The sequence below is a fragment of the Erpetoichthys calabaricus genome, chromosome 6 (genome assembly GCF_900747795.2).
Source record: "Erpetoichthys calabaricus chromosome 6, fErpCal1.3, whole genome shotgun sequence".
NCBI classification, from domain to species: Eukaryota; Metazoa; Chordata; class Cladistia; order Polypteriformes; family Polypteridae; genus Erpetoichthys; species Erpetoichthys calabaricus.
This window is the reverse complement of record NC_041399.2, coordinates 48729699-48749176: the sequence shown is the minus strand read 5'-3', so window position 1 is coordinate 48749176 and position 19478 is coordinate 48729699. Positions and strand designations below refer to the sequence as shown.

The 19478-nt window shown below is 39.6% G+C and overlaps 1 protein-coding gene across 2 annotated transcripts in view; it reads left to right on the top strand.

The window, feature by feature from the left end:
* ca8 (carbonic anhydrase VIII) overlaps positions 1–19478 on the top strand; it is a 162269-nt gene that overhangs the window by 92705 nt on the left and 50086 nt on the right. Inside the window, exon 5 of one of the 2 annotated variants that reach the window (XM_028803561.2) lies at positions 14079–14141. The exons of the other annotated variant lie outside the window; for it this stretch is intronic. Within the exon in view, the coding sequence (XP_028659394.1) occupies positions 14079–14141 (63 nt within the window). The remainder of the gene's footprint in view (positions 1–14078; positions 14142–19478) is intronic. 2 annotated transcript variants of the gene reach the window in all.

Sequence of the window (19478 nt, the reverse complement as noted above, 5' to 3'; positions counted from 1 at the left end):
TAACAAGAGTAATGATGAATAAAAATAATAATATGGAATGAATAATAATAACAAAAATAATATTAACAGTAATACTAATACTACTACTGATGCCAAAACAGTATATAATCTCAAAATGAGTCCTTTGTGTGGTAAATCTTATAAATCAGTGAAAGACACAATCCAGCGTTACAGTTGGGACAATAATAGCATGTTTCTTTTCAAATTTTCTTTCAAGTTTTTGAACAGCACACTGCATAGGTATGAGTTGGATTCTGTTTTTTTTCTGTTGGAGGTATATAATTAATTAAATGTCTACTAATAAGATGCTCTGGATTGATCTGCGATGTGCTGGGTCAACCGCGTCTCTTTAGCGGTAGTTTGGATGGTGGATGTGCAGCAATAATTTGTTCTACAAGCTGCCATGTAAAGTTTGCATGAGATACCGTTTCGCCAGCATTTTGTTTGTACACGATGAATGCATTCCAAATGCACTGTTCCTCCAGATGATGAAATATCTTTTTGCAGTATTTCTTTTGTTGCCTCCACATTAAGGGATAGAAAGTCAATTCTTGATCCACACAATTTACTCTGCCCATTGTGCTATTGTAGTTGACCACAGCACAAGGCTTCATAACCTGCTTGTTGCCATTTGCCTGTACAGTGACCGTAGCTGCATTATGTGCAGTGCTCAGAAGACAAACATTTTTCTTGTCCATCCATTTCAGCACAAGCACTTTACTCTTTTGCCAAGCTACTAGCGCACCTCACTGTAATTTAACTCTGCCAAAGTCTTCAGGCATGCTACGACGGTTGGGACGCACTGTTCCATATGCGTCAGTCTTTGCTGCAAGATGTCAAATAGCTCTGATGAAGTATAAAAATTGTCCATGTGTTACACAGTAACCTTGATCCAGCAGTGCATATAACAAAGTCAGCACTGATGACAACAACAACAACAACATTTATTTATATAGCACATTTTCATACAAAAAGTAGCTCAAAGTGCTTTACATAATGAAGAAAAGAAAAATAAAAGACAAAATAAGAAATTAAAATAAGACAACATTAGTTAACATAGAAAAGGAGTAAGGTCCGATGGCCAGGGTGGACAGAAAAAACAAAAAAAAACTCCAGAAAGCTGGAGAAAAAAAATAAAATCTGTAGGGGTTCCAGGCCACGAGACCACCCAGTCCCCTCTGGGCATTCTACCTAACATAAATGAAATAGTCCTCTTTGTAGTTAGGGTTCTCGCGGAGTCACTTGATGCTGATGGTCATACAGACTTCTGGCTTTTAATCCATCCATCATTGTTGGAACATCATGGTGCTTTGGGTAGATGGTGGTGGCGCAAGCCACATAGCAACACCGTACTGATTGTATTTCGGATCAAATATTGTGCCTTTCCCTGTGTACAGAAATGAATTCCAAATGTATCCCGATTTAGATTCACAAAGTTTGTAAAGCTTTATGCCAAATCTTGCTCTTTTTGACGCAATGTACTACAGTATATCCATGAAAGTCTTCCCTTATAAGACCATGAGACTTTCATCAATGCCGACATAATGGTCCGGAATGTAAACGTTCCAAAATTTTACTACAATCGCCTGGGATATCTCCCAAATTTTTTTCATTTTGAGTGTTGGATGGGTATTCTCATCAAAGTCTTCATTGTTGGCAAAGTGCAGATTTTCATAATTAGTGAAAGCATACACTCAGACATAATCTAACGCTTATGCAAGACACATCTGTACAGTTGCCCGAGTGACACTCAGGACAACACTTTTAGCACAGTTTTTGCAGCCCGAGTAACACTCGTGTCTAACGCTAAGGAGGCTACTGCATTTGAATGATGAGGGGCATCTACACAGTACTGAATTAAGGGTAGGAACATTTAGATGAATGAGAGATGTCAGTTTTTGATTTTTAATAAATTTGCAAACCTTTAAAAAAATGTTTTTGCTTTATCATTATGGATTATGGAGTTCTCTCCCATGGACATTGCTTCTTTGCAGCAGCTACCGAATGATTCAATTAAGTTCAACTGGGAAGTTCATCAAGATTCAAATTTTGAAAAAGATGAAAAACCTGATTATTCTAGAGGCAGGTCCAGAACTAGTCTTCTTAGAGCTTGTGACATTGTTTAAGCCTGGGATGTGCAAGCAAATTGAGAATATTGTCAGGAAGTGGCCCACTCGTCTCATGTATTGCCCTTCATACAGAAAGAGTCCATGAATTTGACAGAATTGGAGGCAGTCATAGTTAAGCTGCTACTACAGATCTGTATGCTGAAATAATGCAGGCTACATCATCATCTGTGAACTTCTACTGCAGGTATTTCTAGTTTTACAGGCTTAATAGCTCACACCTACAACACAGCACACCTAAAAACTGTCAGCTGAGACAGGCCTGCAAATTGCTCCATACAATTAGAAATAAAAGATACAAAGAAATATTAGAATTATTATAAGAATACAACAGTAGCTAATTCTCTTAGAAAGATACTTGTAATGTAGAATACTGTAATTTGCCTATGTTTTCCTATTTTAAATTTAAATTTTTATTATAAGGCAAAAGATGAAACAGGTCAGGTCAGGTCAGGTCAGGCCAGGTTGAGAAGCATGTACTGGTACAGCATGTTGCCGCACCCACCACATGACAAAACAGCTTGGGATCCTGGTTGGCAACACCCCAGGCATATGCACAGTCCAGTCCCACCTTCCGGAAATGACCATCTATCTGATGCAGCCAGGTATTACGTGGGTGTCCCCTTGGCCTGGTCCAGCTGCCCTGGTCTTCAACAATGAAGATCTCATGAGCCAGGTCATCCTTGGGGAACTGCGTCACATCGCTGTAGTGCCGTAACTGATACTTCTTCAAAATGCTTAGTAGCATGCATATCTCGCAACCATATAACAGAACAGGAAGTACTAGGATGCTAAAGATTTGGACCTTCATCCTCTTGCAAAGATATTGAGAGCACCACCCACTGCTTTCCAGTAACCTCATGACCCCCCATGCTCTCTCAATCCTTCTACTAACTTCATGGGAAGAGTCACCACAGACATGAATGTTGCTGCCAAGGTAAGTAAACCTCTCAATGAGGTCGACACTCTCTCCACAGACAGACACACTGCTGATGGCTGTGCTCAAGAGGTCATTAAAGGCCTGGATCTTGGTTTTTATCCAGGACCCTCGCAAGCCCAGACACTCAGACTCCTTACTCAGTCTCTCGAAAACTCCAATCAGAGCCTCCATTGACTCCACGAACATCACAGCATCATCGGCAAAGTCAAGATCAGTGTATCTTTCTTCACCAACAGATGCCCTACAGTTGCTGGACCCCATGACCCTGCCCAACTCCCAGTCCATGCAAGCATTGAACAGGGTAGGAGCAAGAACACACCCCTGACAAACCCCAGAATCAACTGGGAAAAATGCAGAGGGTCTGCCTTCACTCTGCACAGCACTCACAGCACCAGTGTATAGGCTGGCCATGAGATCCAGCAACTTCATCAGGAACTTGCAAAGTCTCAGGATGTCCAACAAGGTAGCTTGATCAACTGAGTCAAAAGCTTTAAGAAAATCAGCAAAAGCTTCAAAGAAACTCTGCCAATGTTCGTGTTGCAGATTCTATTGAGGATGACCCTAGCAAGGACCTTACCCGGCACCGTGTTATCCCCCTGTAGTTGCTGCAATCCAGGCGATCACACTCCCCTTTCCAGATAAGGACGACAAATCCCATTGTCCAGTCAGTTGGAATGATGCCGTCTCCCAAATGGAAACAAAGATTCTCTCTGTGTCCGTGTGGGTTTCCTCTGGGTGCTCCAGGTTTCTCCCACAGTCCAAAGACATGCAGGTTAGGTGCATTGGCGATTCTGAATTGTCCCTAGCGTGTGCTTGGTGTCTGTGTGTGTACGTGTGTGCCCTGGTGCCCTGCCCGGGGTTTGTTCCTGCCTTGCACCCTATGCTGGCTGGGATTGGCTCCAGCAGACCCCCATGACCCTGTGTTAGGATATAGCGGGTTGGACAATGACTGACTGACTGACAACTTATCGTGACACTAAAGTCGAACGCAGAAATAACTCTTTCAATATTTACACGGTGTGGTAAGTGTAACCAGACTTGCCAGATGTGAGCCTCATTAAAGAATTTAAAATAAGGAGCGTATGTGTATATTTCTTTCTATAAATCTCGTTTTTGAAGTTGAAGTACAAACCTACATTTTGAATGCTTTTTAGGAATGGTATGAACAATGTATACAGTGGACTCAGGAATTATTCAGACCCCTTCACCTTCTGCCCACTTTATTGTGTTGTAGATTTAATCTGTCTTTTTTGTCCCTTAGTCCACACTCACTAACCCATAATGACACAGTGAAAGGTTTGCAAATTTATGAAAAATCAAAAACTGACATCTCTCTTTCATATAAGTATTCAGACCCTTAATTCTGTATTTTATAGAAGCGCCTTTAGCAGTAATAATAGCTTTGAGTCTTCTTGGGTAAATTTTTACAAGCTTTGCCCGCCTGGATTTAGCCAGTTTGTCCCATTCTTCCTGGCAGATTCTCTCATGCTCCATTAGATTGGATGGGAAGCGTCTGTAAACTTCAGTCTTCAGGTTTCTCCACAGATGTTCCGTGGGATTTATTTCTGTGTTTTGGCATTGATATTCTAGGACAGTCAGAGACTTGTTCTGGAGCCACTCCAGCATTGTCTTAGCTGTATGTTTCAGGTCAAGGTGAACTGTCACCACAGTCTGAGGTTACATGCACTCTGGAGCAGATTATCTTCAAGGACCTCTCTATATTTGGCTGCATTCATCCTTCCTTTAACTCTGACCAGTCTCCTTGTCCCTACTGCGGAGAAGCACCCCCATAGCAGGATGCTGTCACCACCATGCGACACTGTAGGGATTGTATTAGGCAGGTGGTCTTTGCCTGACATAGTGTTTGAAGTTCTGCCAAAGGAATTTAATTTGTGTCTCATCGGACCAGGGAATCATTTTCCTTATGCTCTCAGAGTCCTTTAAATGCCATTTGACAAACTCCAGGCAGGCTGTCATTATGCCTTTCACTTCCACCTAGCCACTCTACCATAAACACCTGATTGGTTAAGTGCTGATAAAATTGTTGTCCTTCTGATAGGTTTTCCCAACTAAGCAGAGGACTATTGAAGCTCTGTTACAGTGACCATTGGGTAATTGGTCACGTCCATGACCAAGACCTTTCTATCCCAGTTACTTAGTTTGACCAGGCAGCCAACTCTAAAAAGAGTCCTGGGGTTCCAAACTTCTTCCATTTCATAATTGTTGATGCCTCTGTGCTCCTGATAACACTCAAAGCTTTATAAATGGTTATATCCCCTTGCCCTGAACTAGGCCTCACTGCAAGTTAATAGAGCTTATTGGTCTTCATGGATTTGTTTTAGTCCTGTGTGAATTGTCAGACCTTTTATACACAGGTACATGTGTGCCTTCCTAAACAATGTCCAATCAATTGTCACAGGTAGATTCCGATAAAGTCAAGGATAATTAAAGCAAACAGGGTGTACCTGACCACAATTTGGAATGCCACAGCAAAGGGCCTAAATACTTACATGAGATAGCAGTTTTTGATTTTTCTTAAATTTGCAAACCTTTCTGAAAGTATGTTTTCACTTTGTCATTTTGGGTTATTGAGTGTGGACAACAATGGCAGATCCTTTTAAAAATAAATCTACAACATAGTAAAGTGTGCAGAAAATAAATAGGTCTGAATACTTTCTCAATACAATATGTATCATATTAGTAATGTAGATACTTCCTGAGACAGCGCAGAATGGTGGAGCAGTGGTTGGCGCTGCTGTTTCATGTATCTAGAATCCTAATTTTTAATCCCATGTCCAGCCATTATCCATCTGCAACTTGCACATTCTCCCAGTGTTTGAGTGGGTTTTCCAAAGCTTACTCTGATATTCATCCCACATCCCTAAGCACTAGCAAGGTTGACTGCACTTCTCACTTAACCCGTACGGGTGTGAGTGGACTATGTAATGACTTTAAGCCCCGTTAAGGGCAGGTTCCTGCTTGTGCCCTGGGTTACCAGAATACATTGCTGCCCCCTGTGACCATGAATGGGATGAAATGGATTTGAAAATGTTATTTTAGCTACTGATACATTCTTTTATGTAATAAAAAAGCTTTGTACAGTGAACACTTCTCTCTGTAAAAATGCCTAACTAAAGCAGAAACATAAACTAATTGGTGCTGCAATTTCTCAGAGAGCCATTCTATTTTGAAGGTTAACAAAAGGGTCCAGCAAAAGAGCACTTTACCTTATTTGGGTGATATGGAGTATTCATATTTTCCCATAGCTTTTAAAATCTAAAAGAATATCTCAGTGACGACTGATTACAACAGGTCTCATCTCTAGAGCCGCTACACAGAAACATATGGCATGCCATTTATCATGAAAACCCAATATGATTGTGCATGCTGTCAGATCCTCCAGAAGATAAAGTGAGATTGCACTCCAAGCTGCCCAAAAGCAATGTCATCTTTAATCTTGTCAATATTTTACTAGTTTTGCTCTATTGTTATTACATATTATCTGATGTCAACTTAAAGCCCCGAAAGTGCAGGAACTCTGCATACATTAATTGGTAAAATAAGAACTAGCAAAAGCCCTAGGCCCAAGGAGTAATTACATATTCCCCTGTTGTGCGTGTCTGCTAAGTAGACATAGTGACAGTATAGTTCTTTTCCCTTGCATACAGCTTCTGAGCAATGGCAGTGTGTCCTAGTGAATAAAGTATTGTATTTTAAACTAAATGGCTGCAGTTCACATTTCTACTGTCAGCTTCTGCCTCTCTGGTTCCCAATGTGACCCTGATAAAATCACTTAATGAACATTTTTCAAAGCTTTAAAAAGCTGTTTTCTTATAAGCTGTAGTGTGTTTGGAATATGTTCGCCATATAAAAGGCACTAAATGAAATACAAGCTGTTTGTTTATTTACAGGATATCTTGTCATAAATTGGTTGTGCTAATAAGTGTAAAAGTCTTATTCTTGGGCAGCTCAGTGACCAGCATTCCTGCCGATCAGCTCCAGGATACTGGGTTCAAATCCTGACCTGTTTGAGCTTCTTATCTGCATGGCTTTTTTCCCACATCCTAAAGCCTTATGTGTTATGTTTATTGGTGACTTTAAATTGTGTGAGAAGCAACTGGTAAGGGGGTTTAGTAAGGGGGTTGTCAGTTTCTAGTTAGGCGTCTGTTGTGAGAGAGGGAAGTATTTTCAGCTTTGCTCTTTTGATTAGTAACTTGTGAAAAACAAAGGTATAGTTTTGTTTTGTGTGAAGGATTATTTTAAAGTTTTTTACCTTATTAAACTGATCAGTGGGTCACACCTTGACTATTGTAAGTATCTTCTGTCAAGAGTACCTGCATGGGCTACCAGGCTACTGGAAAGAATTAAAAAAGCAGTAGCACCTCTTCTGTTGAGAAGGGCAAATGTCACTCTTTTTCAGAAGAATGGATGCGCTGCTACTGTTTACATTCCTTCATGACTTATGATCATAAAGAAGAAAAGGTCAATGTTGGAAATTTGCATTGGACAGGGGGATATTGAGCGGAAGCATCTCCTTTTACATTAGAGCATTAGAATATTAGTATTGTTACAAGAACGGCTAATTAGCTAAACAAGTGCTTCAATCCTATTCACCGAGATTCTCCAAAATAACTTTAAGTAATATTTGAAGGTCCCTAAAGTCCTACTGTTTACCACCCTACTTAGTAATTTATTCAATGTGTACAGTATATAGTTCTTTGCAAGAAGAAAAACTTTCTAACATTTGTGAGAAACCCCCCCTTAACAAGTTTCCCACTAACATCTATCTCTACTACTTCCCTTCAAAGATTTAAACACTTCTATCCGGTCCCTTTTTAATATCTGTTTGCTTCAACTAAAAATGTTTAGCTCCTTCAATCTCTCCTCATTCTTCATACTTCTTGGTCCTGGAATCAGCCTAGTTACTCTTCTCTTGGACTTTTCTCAGGCACCTCATGATCCTGTATATAACCTAACATCCTATTAGCTTTCTTGATAGCTTCTGAACACCATCTAAATATAGATAGTGGCAAGTCCACTATGACCCCCAGGATCTTCTCATAAAGTGTATTTTGAAGTTTCAGATCTCCCATTGTGTATTCACATCTAACATTTTACTTCTTACATGTAATACCTTGCATTTATTTAAATTAGATTTCATCTGCCACTAATCTTCCAAAGACTACATGCTGTCCAAATCTCTCTGTAACAATCTAGTGGATTCTATATAATCTGCTCTTCCACCTTTTTTTGACATCATCTGCAAACTTAACCAGCTTATTAATTATATTCTTGTCCAGATTGTTTAAGTACAACTCCCCCTGGCTGTGCCTGAGGACCCCAAAAGGGCTGCCCATCAAAACTATAACTCATATGCAGCCCTGTGGGTGTTTGAACAGGATGCACACCAGAAGGATGCATGTACCACCTTTCTTTGAGGACCAGAGGTCCGGGTTTTACTATTGCCCATCGAAACTATTAAAAAGAGTAGCAGTCACAGCATTAATCCCCAAAGTACATCACTTTTAACATCACCTAACTCTGAAAAGGCTCCCCTCACCATAACACTTTGCTTCCTATGTTTGAGTCAATTTTGTACCTTTCTACACACTGTACCCTGAATTCCCACTTCTTTTAGTTTGATTACTAACCTTTCATAGGGCACCTTATCAAAAGTCTTCTGAAAATTAAGATACATTATATTATGTTCACCTCTTATTGTAAGCTTCTGTTGCTTCCTCATAGAATTCCAGCATACTAGTGAAACATAACCTTCTTCATCTGAATACATGTTGAGTATTTGCTAACACTCCTCTTTTGCCATGTACTGCTCAATCTTTTCTTTAAAAATTATTTCCATTAATTTATCTGTGATATATGTTAAGTTTACTGGTTTATATTTGCTTGGATCAGCCAGATTACCCTTTTTACAAAACAACATACTATTTTCTAGCTTCTAGTCATTAGGAATTCCCCCAGTGTGCAGATATTTTTGAAAGAAAAAAAAAAGAGTCAAGGTTTATATATGTATTCACTAACATCCTTAAGAGCTAAAGGATAAATGTTATTGAGTGCTGATGATTTAAATTTAATCTCAGCCTTTTTAATCTAAGCAGCACTTTTCCCACAATTTTCAAGTCACTAAGTATCTCCTTAGTAGTCCCTGTTACTTTTGGTAGGTTATTGACTTCTTAACATGTCAATAAGCATTTGCTATTTCACTGTCTGCATATTCTAGCTCACCTTTATCAAACCTAATACTCTTTACCTCCTCCCTGACTATTCATTTACTGCTAAAATATTGAAAGACTCTCACTTGGGCATCTTTTGCCTTTTCTGGAATATTTCTCTCCAACTTTCTTTTAGCCTTCCTAATATCCTTTTTAACTCATTGCTCTCATATGCCATATGGTTAGCACTAGAGTTTCTAGTCTTATATGCAGCTGTTTTTTTTCTTGTAACTTCCTTTTTAGCTCCTTATATATCCATCTCAGAGTTTTTTGTAATTCTTACTGCTTCTAGATTTTTAAATGAATTTGTCCTGCATTGATCCAATCTCCACAACTGTCTCTGTACTAAAAAGCTTATCCTACTTTTTATTACTTAGGTTTTCAGCATCTGTTCAGGATTTGCCCAATTAAAATTAAATTTAACTGCTTTAGTTTTAGAATATGTACTTTGCCAAAATACTTTGAAATTTATTATATTACGGTCACTAGATTGTAATGGTTCAATCACCTTTACCCAGGGCCAGCGCCACCATTAAGTCAAATTAGGTATTTGCCAATGACACAGATCATAATGGGGTTCTAGCCACATGGATTAGCTACTGAACAGTCTGTTGGCACACTAATAAGCTTGGACTGGGGCACAAAATAACCTAGCATTGGCACTGCCTTTACCCCTTCAGTTCTATCCTGATTGTTACAGAATAATAAATCTAGACAGGCTTCCACCCTCGTTGGAGCTTCAACATACAGTGCTAAAAACAGTCACTTATTACAGTATGTCTAAAAACTCCCATTCTTGAGCTCCGCTATTTGAAAGGCTAGCTCACTTAATATTTGGGTAATTAAAATTCTCCATGACTATAATATTTCACTCTAAACTTGCCTTTTTAATATAAAAAAGTAATATTAAACTATTGTTTGCACTAGGAGGACCTGATCCCTACTACTCTCTAGTTGAATCTAAATATCGTCACTATGCTATTGATCACCATCTAATTGAAGAAGCCCTGTATGTAAATTACATTTTACCTACTGTAAATGCGAATCCTCCACTTATTCTGTTATGCCCGTTTCCCTGTGTACCTATCTATGTTATACTCCTGACCATATCTATTATTTAGCCATGTTTTTTTTTATACAGCTACATATAATTCCATCTAATTTATTTTATTCTTAATGCTCCTAGCATTAATTAAAATAATTTATAATGTATTATTTATTCTACTATGACGAGGATGGACAGGATTAGAAACAAGTACATTAGAGGGTCAGCTCAGGTTGGGCAGTTGGGAGACAAAGTCAGGGAGGCGAGATTGCGTTGGTTTGGACATATGCAAAGGAGAGATGATGAGTATATTGGGAAAAGGATGTTAACAATAAAGCTGCCAGGCAAAAGGAAAAGAGGAAGGCTTAAGAGAAGGTTTATGGATGTGGGGAGAGAGGACATGCAGGTGATGTGTGTAACAGAACAAGATATAGAGGGCAAGAAGATATGGAACAAGATGATCTGCTGTGGCAACCCCTAACGGGAGCAGCTAAAAGAAGAAGAAGAAGAAAATTTATTCTACTGTGGTACTTTAACTTTGGGCTCGAAATTAAGTTAATATGTGCATTTGATATTATAATACTGTTCATCCCTCTAAGGGAAATTCAAAAGCTAGGCTGTCCTAAAGTCACAGCCTCCCACTTCCCTAGTTTAAACAATCCTTGACTAAACTACTTTTACTCCTTCCATTATATCGGTACCTCATCTGTTCCAACGTAATCTGACATGGCAGAACAGGTCCCATCTGTCCCAGAAGGAGTCCCAATGTCCAATAAACTAATGCCGTACTACCCTACACCAAATTTTGAAACATGTGTTAAGCCTTCTAAACTCCTCAGTTTTACTTGGACTTTCATATGGCAGAGGCAGAACCTCAGGGAAGATCACCGTATCATGACAGTCTGCTTTTTACACATTTCATTTGCTCCAGCATGGACAATGACAACTGGATCCACCACCACTTCAGCCAAGAACTTATCCTCTCTTCCAAAGAGGTCTCCCACCTGTACACTTGGAGGGCAATACACCATACAAGGGTCTCAGTCTCTGGAGCAAACCTACTTCTTAGTCCCCCTAATCACAGAGTCCCCAACTATCACTACTTTTCTCCTTCTGGGAACTTCTCACCCCTACCTGTCACCTCAGAGAAATCCACAAGATTCTGAAAACAGTGGTAAACCTCAAACTCTAGGGTTAATACCTTTGGACAGTGTGCAAGTCTTGTGTTGTGTTTACGTCCAATCATGACTCACCTATTGTTACTGCTCTGATAGGGAATATCTTCCTGCGCCAGTTTGGTGGGGGCACACTATCTCCCTAAAGGACATTTGGGCAAGATCCGCCAATTTTTCACTACAACACCTGCTAGCCACCTCCACTTTAAATTCAGTGACCCTGAGTTTGAGGTGTTGGATCAGTTGGCATTTCCTGCACATGCAAGAACATGCAAGAATCCTGGAAGAAGACTTTGTAGTCACCTTCCAAAAAAAACAGCATTTTACAAGAATTACATTGTACTTGTCTCATCGTTAAAATGTGTTTGGGTGACAGATATACCTTTATACAGTAAAACTGAATATAATTTCATTATCAGTTTTAACATAGTAGAGGACCTGTAGGAGGACCTGTAATCCTTACTGACCCTTTCTAAGCCCTCGAATCAACTGTTTATGGTGTGCACACTGCTAAATGCTTTCTGCTTCTGCTGCTGTCTCACGTTAAGCTGCCTGCTGAAATATTTCTTACTACACTTTCCCGTATGCCTGTCAGTTTCCTTAAGAAACTCTCTCTTTGCTACTTCCTTCTTTCAGTTCAACAAAACTATAATTATTACGATACTTTTTACATGTGCTCTTTACATGTCTGTCAGGAACGGTAATAGGATTTCAGCCAGCATTATCACAAACACAGGCACCCCACAGGGATGCATCCTCAGCTCCATCCTCTACACCCTGTTCCCCCATGACTGTGTCGCCTCCCAGAAAGATAACATCATCCTAAAGTTCTCAGATGACACCACAGTGATAGGACGCAGCACTGGTGGGGACGAGGAGGCCTACAGGAGGGAGGTAGTCAGTCTGGCGTCATGGTGTGAGGACAACAACCTCACCCTAAACACTGACAAGATGAAGGAGATGAGGAAGGAGAGGAGACTGTTCATCTGAGGGCTTGAAGTGGAGAGGATGAGTAGTATTAAATACCTGGGTGTCTACATCACTGAGGACCTCACTTGGACATTTAACACCACACAGCTGGTCATGAGGGCTCAACCGCGGCTGTACTTTCTGAGGAGGCTGAGGAAGTTTGGTATGTCGACTAAGATCCTTGGCAACTTTTACAGCTGCATTGTTGAGAGCATCTTGACCAGCTGCATCACTGTGTGGTACGGCAACATTACTGCTATTGACCGCAAATGCCTGCAGAGAGTGGTAAAGACCACTGAGAAGATCACCAGGACTCCACTGCCTTCTCTGCAGAGCATCTACAACTGCAGAGTCCACAGAAGAACTGCCTCGATCCTCAGGGTCCCCACCCACCCCCAACACGAACTGTTCACACTTCTACCCTCAGGCAGGAGGTATAGAAGTATGAAATGCAGGACTTCCAGGCTAAAGAACTCTTTCTTCCCCATCATCATATCTTATCATGCCACCGCCGTATCCAGGTAAGAGTGGCGTCATTAGTATCCTTAAGATCTTCATCAGTACATGTAGGGCCTTGGGAACATTCATGGAGAATGTGGTTCATTATTTCATCCCCAAGGCAATTAGACTCCTAAATAACTGACTGGAGTTTATAACTATGGTCCACCTCATTCTGCCTACCTCACACAACTGTATTTGACCTGTCCATCACACACCTACCTGCACATTACACTTTAAACTTCTATTCTGTTTTTATACTTTATTCTGCCTTTGTTAGTTATTATTTATTTGCTACTTATTATTTATGTTTATCTTTATACCTTGGTTTGTTAACCATTGGCATTTGGTGTGGAGAGCAAAGAAAGAATTTCATTGTACAAGGAAACGTGTTTCCTTACCGTGCACATGACAATAAACATAAACTTGAAACGTGAACTTAAAACTTTACCACTCCTTCCAGAGAAACAGTTCTTGCCGACTTGTGTTTAATCTACCTGAGTTAACAAGTGATCTTTTAATTCCTTCTCTACTAGGAAACCACTCACTTATTTACTTTTAACAGATACAAGACCTGCAAATTATTTACTTACTGCGTGCCACTGAAGTTTGTCACCTGTGTGCTGCCGAGACGCAAACACCTCAAACACTTTTGCACTTGCCTTGCACCAACTAGTTAGAAAAACAGTAAAAACACTTCTAAAGGGAACAAAGCTGGATAACAGATCTATATGATCCCTTTGTGGTGAACCTAAACAAAGTTTTAGGAACAAATGCTGCATTTTAATCGAATTTCACATTAAGGTGAAGTGCAGCACCGCTCACTGCAATCTACCAGTACAGAAAAGCTCCAGTAAATTTGAAATATTTTTATCTATGATTGTCTTTGTGTATCAAAGTGACATTTCAGATTTGGGACCACAAGACAGCGGTAAAGTTGGTGTAGTGTTACCTTAAGTATGCAATTGATCAGCAGTTTTATAAAGGCCTAAATTATTTGGGGTCCCTCCTCCCTTGACTTATTTATAATCAGACCCTCAACTGTCCATTTGTCATTTGTCATCATCTCCTAATTTGCTGTTTTTTGAAATGCAGATTGGTAAAGAACATCAGGGACTAAAGGCAGTAACAGAAATCCTTCAGGATATCCAGTATAAGGTAAGCTTTTGTTCTGGCTTTGTCCTTTGAGTTTAAGCAAATAAAATCTGAAATGGAAATGCTGTAACCTAGATTAAAAAAACACAGGTAACCATGGCTACTCCGCTTCAGATGTTTGTGCTCGATGACAGAGTAAGGAAATGCACATAATGCAAAGACAAGCAGAACAGTGATAAGATAGAGTAATAAGGAATATGAACAAACATATAAAGCAATGCCATGTTTAATTAAGCTTACCAGTATCATCCATTTGGATAAAACTACACACATTCTCAAAGGTAAATGGGACAGATTTAAACTGCTGAAGCTGTCTGATCGTGCGGCTGTGATAGTTAAGCCTGAGCCAGTCAGCTCTGTGTCTGAAGCCACTATTATAGAAACCTAATTCTTATTCAGATATCGGCGCAGATACGGTACAATTTTATGGTGCATGCAATTATATTCAGGGAAGCAGTTTTTTTTTTCATTTTAACTGAACAAAAGACTGAACATAAGGTTACTTTAGATTCCCCATGATTAAAAAACACATTTTGTGTTCATAATATGAGTATTTACTTAGAGATAATACCTACAATAAACATAATTTTTAGAGAGACATGGATTGCCTAAATTACACAAAATACCAAAAAAAAGCTACACAATTTATATCAGTTGAGAATACAATTACATTACTAACATGACAAACTACTCTAACAAAATTCATTTATTATATTTTAAGACCAAAATTACTATCAATAGACATTGGTAAAAATTTTTTAAAAGCAAATCATAGAACATCCATCCATCCATTTTCCAACCAGCTATATCCTAACACAGGGTCACGGGGGTCCGCTGGAGCCAATCCCAGCCAGCACAGGGCGCAAGGCAGGAACAAATCTCGGGCAGGGCACACATACAGTACACATACACCAAGCACACAGGATCACCAATGCACCAAACTGGTATATCTTTGGACAGACTTTTAAAAATATAGAATTATTTTAAAATTATTTATGGTAAAACTGAGGGAAATAGAATAAAAATAAAAACATTAGCCACATATATTGCATGGACTGTCACTCTGCAATACACAGTATGTGGTTTTCAGCCTCGCACTCAGTGCTGTTTAGACAAGCTAAAACTCCTTAGCTCCTGAAACAGAATAAGCAGGTCTCAGAAATAAATGAATATGTGGCTGCAAAATATCCTTAAACCCCCCCTAATTCAGGCCAGGGTTGCTGGATTCCAGACGTATTTGGGCACAGGGCAGGAACCCACATACAGTTGATCCAGAATGTATTCAGACCCCTTTAATTTCTGCACACTTTGATGTGTTGTAGATTTAAACAGATACAGTACCTTTGCCATTCTAGCCCATCAACCCACACTAAATAACACATACTGTCAAACTGAAAACTTGCTTTCAGAAAGGTTTGTAAATTTAATAAAACTCAAAAACTGAAATTTTTCATTCACATAAGTATTCAGACGCCTTAATTCAGTATTTTGTAAAAGCCTCTTTGGCAGCAATTACAGCTTCACATCTTCTTGGTTAAGTCTCTACAAGCTTTGCACCCTGGATTTAGACAGTTTATCCCGTTCTTCCTGACAAATCTTCTTAAGCTCAGTTAGATTGAATGAGAAACATCCATAAATTGCCCTTTTGTTCTATAGGGTTTAACTCTGGGCTTTGGCTGTGCCACTCAAGGACACTCAGAGACTTGTCCCAAAGCAATATCACCATTGCCTTGGCCGTATGCTTTGAGTCATTATTGTGTTAAAAGCTGAACAATCACCTAAACTGAGGTTGCATGCACATAGGGTTTCTTCAAGGACCTCTCTGTATTTGGCTGCATTCATCCTTCCCTACATTCTAACTAGTTTCACTGTCCCTGCCGCTGAGAAGCACCCCATCCATCTAGCTGACAACCACCATGCTTCACTGTAGGGATGGTATTAGGCAGGTGATGAGCAGTACCTGGTCATTGCCAGACATGATGCTTGGAGTTCTGCCCAAAGAGTTAAATTTTGTCTCATCAGACCAGATCAGAATCTTTTTCCTTATGTTCTCAGAGTCCTTTAAATGACATTTGATAAACCCTAAGCATGCTGCCATTATGACTTTTACTGAAGAGTGGCTTCTGTCTGTAAACTCTACCATAAATGCCTAATTGGTCAAGTGCTACTGAGATGGTTGTCCTTCCTATAGGTTTTCGCATATCAGCATAGGAATTATGATGCTCTGTTAGAATGATCGTTGGATTCTTGGTCACCTCCATGACCACAGTCCTTCTTGCCCAGTTACTCAGTTTGGCCAGACGGCCAACTCTAGAAAGAGTCCTGGTGGTCCCAAATTTCTTCCGGTTCACAATTATTGATGGCACTGTTCTCCTGGGAACACTCAAAGCTTTAGTAATGGTTTTAAACTCTTGCCTGATAGATGGCTCACTAACATTTGATCACAGAAGTCTACAGAGAGTCTGCAGACACTCAAACCATGTAATTTATTCAGCTAAATATCACGAATGTCTTCTGGACAATGAGGGAAAATTGAGGTCTCCACACAAGCAGTCCCAGGGTTTTGATAAACAGCACAGTACATCATAGACTCCTTTCTCTCTTTACTATTCACATCATAGACTCCTTCCTCTCTTTCTCACAGGTGGGGGTTGATATGAATTTAGTTCTGTTAAGTTTTGACTTAATTGTATGGAATGGTACATGTTTTTAATCTATCCATCCATTTTCCAACCCGCTGAATCCGAAATTCAATAAAAAATAAAAAAACAAAAAAGTGAACTCTTTAACTAAAATATGTTTTTCGGCATATGACTGTATAAACAAAAGTTCAATTTTCCCTAGAAAGACATGCTAACAAGGGATGTGCATGCATTTGGTTTGGATATGTTCCCCTCATTTAAACTCCCATAATCCTTCCAGATGTAAAAATATTTCAGTTTTAACAGTCCAGAGTACCGTGAAATTGTAGCTTGAATGACATACTGTACATATTGCTACTCTCTCGCTCCATGATATACAAGTGTTACGACCTAAACGTGGAACTTCCCTTGAAACCTGGATTCTTTTTAGGCACAATTTAATTAAGAAGTACTTGCAAATTATGCAGCAGGGATCACCAGCTTCCACGATCGTGTACAGATTCTAAAGCGGGTTCAGAATGTATCACGATGTATTGTTTAATAAGAGATGCCAACAACTCTCTTTATGCTTCATAATGTGAACTTGAACTGTGGGACCATTTCTGTTGCTCTCTTTACAGTAAGCGCCTAATCTCCGTACATTTCAGTATATTATGAAGTATATTCTGCTTTTGAAAAATGTATTCCATACAGCTGCTAATTTAATGCTCTGTTTATTAGCAAACATTTGCATTTATCACTTCACAGTCAGGTACATTACCAGATAATGCAGAACATGACCCATGAACAAAGACACACAGCATACACCCACTGAAATATGTAAAGCTCTGAATGTGTACGCTCAACCATGTGCGGCAAATTTGACACTCAGGTACAATCTGCCTGAAGATGGATCTTAATGATGTTCATAATTAGTTTTTCTAGACATAGGTAAATGTTTCTTGCTGATTAACAGGTACAATATTTATCTAAAACTTATCTAAAAGCACAACAAATAAGTGTCAGTGTCTCTGATATAACATTTCAAAAGGCAATTCATTCAATCTATCAACATTTTATATTCCTCTGTGGCAGCACAGTAGGAAACACATGGAGTTTGTGTTTCCTCGCTATCTTTCAGTGGGTTTTCTCTCTGTATGCCCTGTATTTTACTCCCACATCCCCAATGACATGCTGGTTAGGTGAACTGGGGGTTCTAAATTTGCCAGGTATCAGTAATGGTGTATCTGTGAATGGACACTGCGACAGGCTGACATCCTGTTCAAATCTGTCTCCTGCCTTGCACTCAGCATTTTATAAAACAGATTTGCAATTGATATTTTATAACATTAAAACATTACATTTTCCAGGTTTACTTGGGTTATCTGGTTGGCCACATTTATTTCTTGACACAAAAGAAGGATTGAAACCTTATTCTAACACAAGGTCATGGGGGTAATATAAAATACATTTAGGGTTTATTAAATGTTTTAATCACTATATTTACAGCTGTATCACAAACAGCATCAGAGTAACAGAGTGCACTCATTGTCATCAAAGCACATTCACATAACATTACAGAATATTAAATATAAAAAGGTAGTGGATAAATAGAATACATTTCAGCTCTTAGTATGACAAGTGAATATTTAACGACAAAAACATTTTTGTTTTCTTGGTCAAATGTATTATGTCACCTTAGACATAGCAATAAGCCAATAGTAGTGTCTAAAAAATAAGCAATAATCAAGCCCTTATGATGTGATAAATTAGTTACTAAACCAAACATTAAGTTATTCACTGCTGCGTGTTCAGGCTGTCTTGCAATTCGTTATTTAAGTTCATTTCTGGGCGGCACGGTGGCACAGTGGGTAGTGCTGCTGCCTCGCAGTTGGGTGATCTGGAGACCTGGGTTCGCTTCCCAGGTCCTCCCTGTGTGGAGTTTGCATGTTCTCCCCGTGTCTGCGTGGGTTTCCTCCGGGCGCTCCGGTTTCCTCCCACGGTCCAAAGACATGCTGGTTAGGTGGATTGGCGATTCTAAATTGGCCCTAGTGTGTGCTTGGTGTGTTTGTGTGTGTCCTGCGGTGGGGTGGCACCCTGCACAGGATTGGTTCCTGCCTTGTGCCCTGTGTTGGCTGGGATTGGCTCCAGCAGACCCCCGTGACCCTGTGTTCGGATTCAGCGGGTTGGAAAATGGATGGATGGATGGAAGTTCATTTCTTAAGTTTGAAGGACTAAATATATTTCAAAAATCTCCATATCTTGCATGCTATTTGTTTATTTTTCTGTATTTTCTTTCCAGTAACTCTCGAGCCATACTTGACCACCATTTCTTAGGCAGAGATATATAAAAATAGGACATTTAGGGGAGGTTGTTTAGATCCACAGCTTCTACACATGCTTCTTGTCTTCTTGCATTTCGAATGCCACATATGCACATAGATATTGTGACGTCCCGTCGAATAAAACACACTCAGGAGTCCAAATACCGACTGGCTTTTTATTTGATACTAGACATTAAGCCCGTTACAATAGCGGGCGCTAGAATAGTAGTGCATAAACATTAGTAGGAACAGTCTATATTAAATGGCAAAGGACCTTCTATTTTCTGTTACAGTAATACTGGCTTGTATGTGGCTGTAATATGCGTCACTGTATTGTGTGCCTTTAATTTTCTCTCACAGTAATACGTCTCTCCAGCAAGTATTTTAATCTGTGC